This window comes from Pygoscelis adeliae, unplaced genomic scaffold (genome assembly GCF_000699105.1).
Source record: "Pygoscelis adeliae isolate BGI_AS28 unplaced genomic scaffold, ASM69910v1 Scaffold582, whole genome shotgun sequence".
Taxonomy (NCBI): Eukaryota; Metazoa; Chordata; class Aves; order Sphenisciformes; family Spheniscidae; genus Pygoscelis; species Pygoscelis adeliae.
In genome coordinates, this window is record NW_008824281.1 from 438,195 (window position 1) to 442,314 (window position 4,120).

At 42.2% G+C, this 4,120-nt stretch overlaps 1 protein-coding gene across 1 annotated transcript in view; it reads left to right on the forward strand.

The window, feature by feature from the left end:
- CHERP (calcium homeostasis endoplasmic reticulum protein) overlaps positions 1-4,120 on the forward strand; it is a 13,718-nt gene that overhangs the window by 4,495 nt on the left and 5,103 nt on the right. The window contains exons 6-10 of the mRNA XM_009318422.1: positions 29-140; positions 492-581; positions 1,224-1,461; positions 1,809-1,987; positions 2,415-2,811. Coding sequence (XP_009316697.1) covers positions 29-140; positions 492-581; positions 1,224-1,461; positions 1,809-1,987; positions 2,415-2,811 — 1,016 coding nt within the window. The remainder of the gene's footprint in view (positions 1-28; positions 141-491; positions 582-1,223; positions 1,462-1,808; positions 1,988-2,414; positions 2,812-4,120) is intronic.

The following is a 4,120-nucleotide window of genomic DNA, read 5'->3' on the forward strand; positions in this document are numbered from 1 at the left end:
CTCTTCTCTTTCCATTCCTTTTTTGAAGCCAGCGGAAGCAAGCACGAGATCTTCTGGCTGCTTTACAGAAGGTGGTTGTGCCTATTTATTGTACCAGTTTTCTAGCGGTGGAGGAGGATAAGCAACAGAAAATTGCCAGAGTGAGTATTTGGTTTTGATTTAACTGTATGCTTTGCTTTGTTAGGTTAGTGCTAGGCAAATTCACAAATACGATGGTGGAAGAGGACCACTGAGATTTGTCTAGTGTGATTGTCTCCATAAAGTCTATTATGGAATGTGCTTTAATTCATGTTTAAACCAGAACTTAAAAGTACCTACGCTTTATTTAAGAGTTACCGTATTGATGAATGCATCTGAATCTTCGGTGGTTCAAAGACAAGTGCTGAAATCCTGGGTCTTTTGACAAAGCTAGAGACATAAAAATGCTGTGCCTCAGTTTTTCTTTTATCATTCATAATTTCTAAAAACCTTTCACTCTTGAATTTATGCAGCTTCTTCAACTATGGGAGAAAAATGGATACTTTGATGAGTCAATTATTCAGCAGTTACAGAGCCCAGCTCTTGGACTTGGCCAGTACCAGGTTAGCCACGAAAGAAAAGTAACAGTTTTCTTATTTATGTAAATATTTTGAAAACAATTTTAGGAAATGTTTTCCTTTTTTGAAAGGTAAATATTAATTCCCCCTGCTCCCCCCTGCCTTGAAGTTGTTTACAAAGGATTACAAAAATAATGTAAAACATAACCTTGTTATTTCAAATATTTGATAATACGGCTGCTGATCCGATCCCGGAAAGCCTGTTTGCATTTGTAACTACTACAGTTGTGTACATATTTGACAGTGTGTTCTCTTTTTATGGAGATGAATGGTAAAAAGGAAACTAAAGAAACCATAGCTTTAAATTGTATACAGTAAGCATAAAAAGTATTGTGGCAGCAGGAACTATTAATTTTTAACATTAATAATGAATGCTGTTGATTTTTAGCTGTATTTGAAAGCGAGGCATTAATATAGACAGTGGATTCTAACCTGTAGAGAGCATTTTGGAAATCTTCACAGAGCTTCATAGCGTGGTTGGGTGGTTCTGCCAGCCGGTTCTCCTGCATGCTCATGCATTTCTTGGGAGGGGTGGAGAGCAATCTAGGCGATTCTGCAGGAGCAGATAGGATAACTGGTTTAGGTACAGCGTTAACTTGTTCTTCTTAATTTATCTCATTTTATCAGGCAAATTTGATCACTGAATATGCAACGGTAGTACAGCCTGTACAAGTAGCCTTCCAACAGCAGATACAGAACCTGAAAACTCAACATGAAGAGTTTGTGAACAGCTTAACGCAGCAGCAGCAGCAGCAACAAATACAAATACCACCACTAGAGAACGAGGTGAAATCGACACCCCCACCTCAAGCCCCCACAGCAGCACCAGCCTCGGCTCCACCATCTGCTCCAGTTACACAAGCAGGTACTAACCTGTTCTGGGGCCCTGTGCAGAAATCAGTGGGTGGCAACACTGTGAGATTATTTTTTTTGCTCCTTTTTTAGTAGTGAGGTGCTGTGCTGTGCTGGTTTGGTTCAGGCGAAAGCCTCAAACTGTTTGGAGGCTTGCAGCTGGTGCAGTCTGATGCTTGAATATAAAAAGAACCAGAGAGACAAGTGTTAAACGGGTCGGAAATCCTCTCTCCCAGTAACAGATTTCTGCAGAATATTTACACATCCAACAAAATTCAGATGGAGCCTGTTGTAGGTGTGCTGGTGTTTTATTAATGACACATGACCTGGATGCTTGTAATAGTCTCCAATTTGTTTCAGATGATGGTAAATCTCAGCTGCCTCTAGCTGGTTCTACAGAGTATGACACAACAGGGTCTGGAGTGCAGGATCCTGCCTCTGGTGGACCACGTGGCCCTGGATCCCATGATCAGATTCCTCCAAATAAACCACCCTGGTTTGATCAACCTCACCCTGTTGCACCATGGGGTCAACAACAGGTAAGAAACACAGTTCTGAAACGAGATGTAGAGGGAGGCGGAGGTTCAGAATGACCGTCTTGGTTGTGGAAGTGTGGTGAAAAGCTGTGAAAGTTATAAATCCAGATTCAAATGCCAAGCTTTCTCATTCTGAGCCCAGTTAAAGGCAAAGTATAAGTTGTATTTCAGTTTGTCAACCATCACACTTTCCCTATGAACAAGCAGAACAAGAAGTACTGTCTTGAGTACAGAGCTGTGTGGTTCAGTAACAGTTTGGTCTTTTCCTGTCTTTTCTCTGAAGCTGCAGTTGTTCAGACCTTGTGTTTGGAAAATTCTTTCACTTGTGCATGTTGCCTGCAGGCTATATTTACTTATAAAAGGTAGATTTCTTCTATTGCATGCTTTATTTTTGTAGCCTAATGACCAGGCTTCTTTTCTTCACCACTAGGGACCACCTCATTGTCCTCCGTGGAATAACAACCATGAAGGAATGTGGAACGAACAGAGAGATCAAGGCTGGAACAACCAGCGAGAGACACCTTGGAACAACCAGCCCGATCCTTCTTGGAACAACCAGTTTGAAGCACCGTGGAACAACCAGCATGAACAACCTCCATGGGGTGGGGGTCAAAGGGAACCTCCATTTCGAATGCAGCGGCCACCTCACTTCAGAGGCCCATTTCCTCCACATCAGCAACATCCCCAATTCAACCAGCCCCCGCATCCGCATAATTTCAACCGCTTTCCACCTCGCTTCATGCAGGATGATTTTCCACCTCGCCATCCCTTTGAAAGGCCTCCTTATCCTCATCGTTTTGATTACCCCCAGGGGGATTTTCCTCAAGGTAAAGTGTGTACCAGGCCAGGTTTTCTTATGTTGCGATGCTGATTGCCATTACAAAATTATTTTAGCGTTTTGGGGTGACAGCTTATTCTTGGTGGACTGTTGTGGTTTTCCTGAGAAATGTTGCGTTTGGGGGTTTGGGAAGCTACTGCTAACAACTCAGTAGGAAGTACATGCAGAGTTGGATCCTTCCTTGCTTTTTGAGTCTTCCTTCCCTAACGGATGCAGATAATCAGAAATTGTAATCCAAACTCAAGTCAGCATCTCTACAGGCACCCCTTTTGTGACTATTGCACTTTAAAAATAGTAAGCTCAAAGGTGAGAGGCAGCGTTTACTTGTACATTCAATCTCCTGTGCATCAGGTCATAGATGAGGGCTTTTCAGCTGTGCCCTCCATAGATGGAGGAAGTTAGAGGAAGCCAGGCTGGAAGCATTTGTTCTTGTGCATACATTCATCCATGCCCTTTTCTTCTCTTTATTTGTACTGAAAAGCTCTCTGATTATCTGCCTTAACGTTGTGTGGCTTGGTAGTGCCTGGTGAAATGATCCTGACGTCCAGTCCTCCCTTCTTGTTTGGTTTGCTGTCCTGCTGGAACACAGGGATGTCTGAGAGTGTAGTCAGTGCACTGCTTGCCTGGCCTTTGTGGCTCAGATTTGGCTGCGGGCTCCCTCCTGAAGCCTGGTGTAGTTCTGCCCCAATGTAGTTTCTATTTCACATGCAGAAGTTATGATTATTCTGGAATGGTCCTTATCAGTGTAAAGTCTAAAGATCACTGTGGTTCTGTACGGCAAGCCACTTAAAAGAGCAATTATGTTGCTATGTAGGAGTTGCTATTTTAAGCTTAAAAGGTTCTCAGTTCCCCAAGTCCAAAAACCATTGAAAACAGATGAATTAGAGCTTATATATTTAGGATTGTGATTAACTTCTTCAGTAGAGATTGTTCCTTTTTTTTTTCCTTTTTCTTTGGGTTTGTTGTTTGTTTGTTAAGAGTTCTGGTAGGGAGCAGGGATAACAGCTTTTCTTGTCCTGGGGGAATTAAGGTTTAAGCTCAGACAAGATGCTCTGTTTTGGATTGTAGTGGTGATCCAAAATATCTGTTGTTTTATGTAAAGTTGTTGGAGGAGGGGATCTACTAAAACAGATGGCTAAAATTAGGAAAGCGGTGAAGCAATGACAACACAGACTGTGTTCAAGTTCTGATGAAGATAAGTTAAATAGTACTGGCTGAAGATTGGCTTTTCCTGGAAAAACTGTTGGTCCTGCTGCAGAAGATGTTGATTTTCAGTCTTGCATTTTTCTCTGTATAGT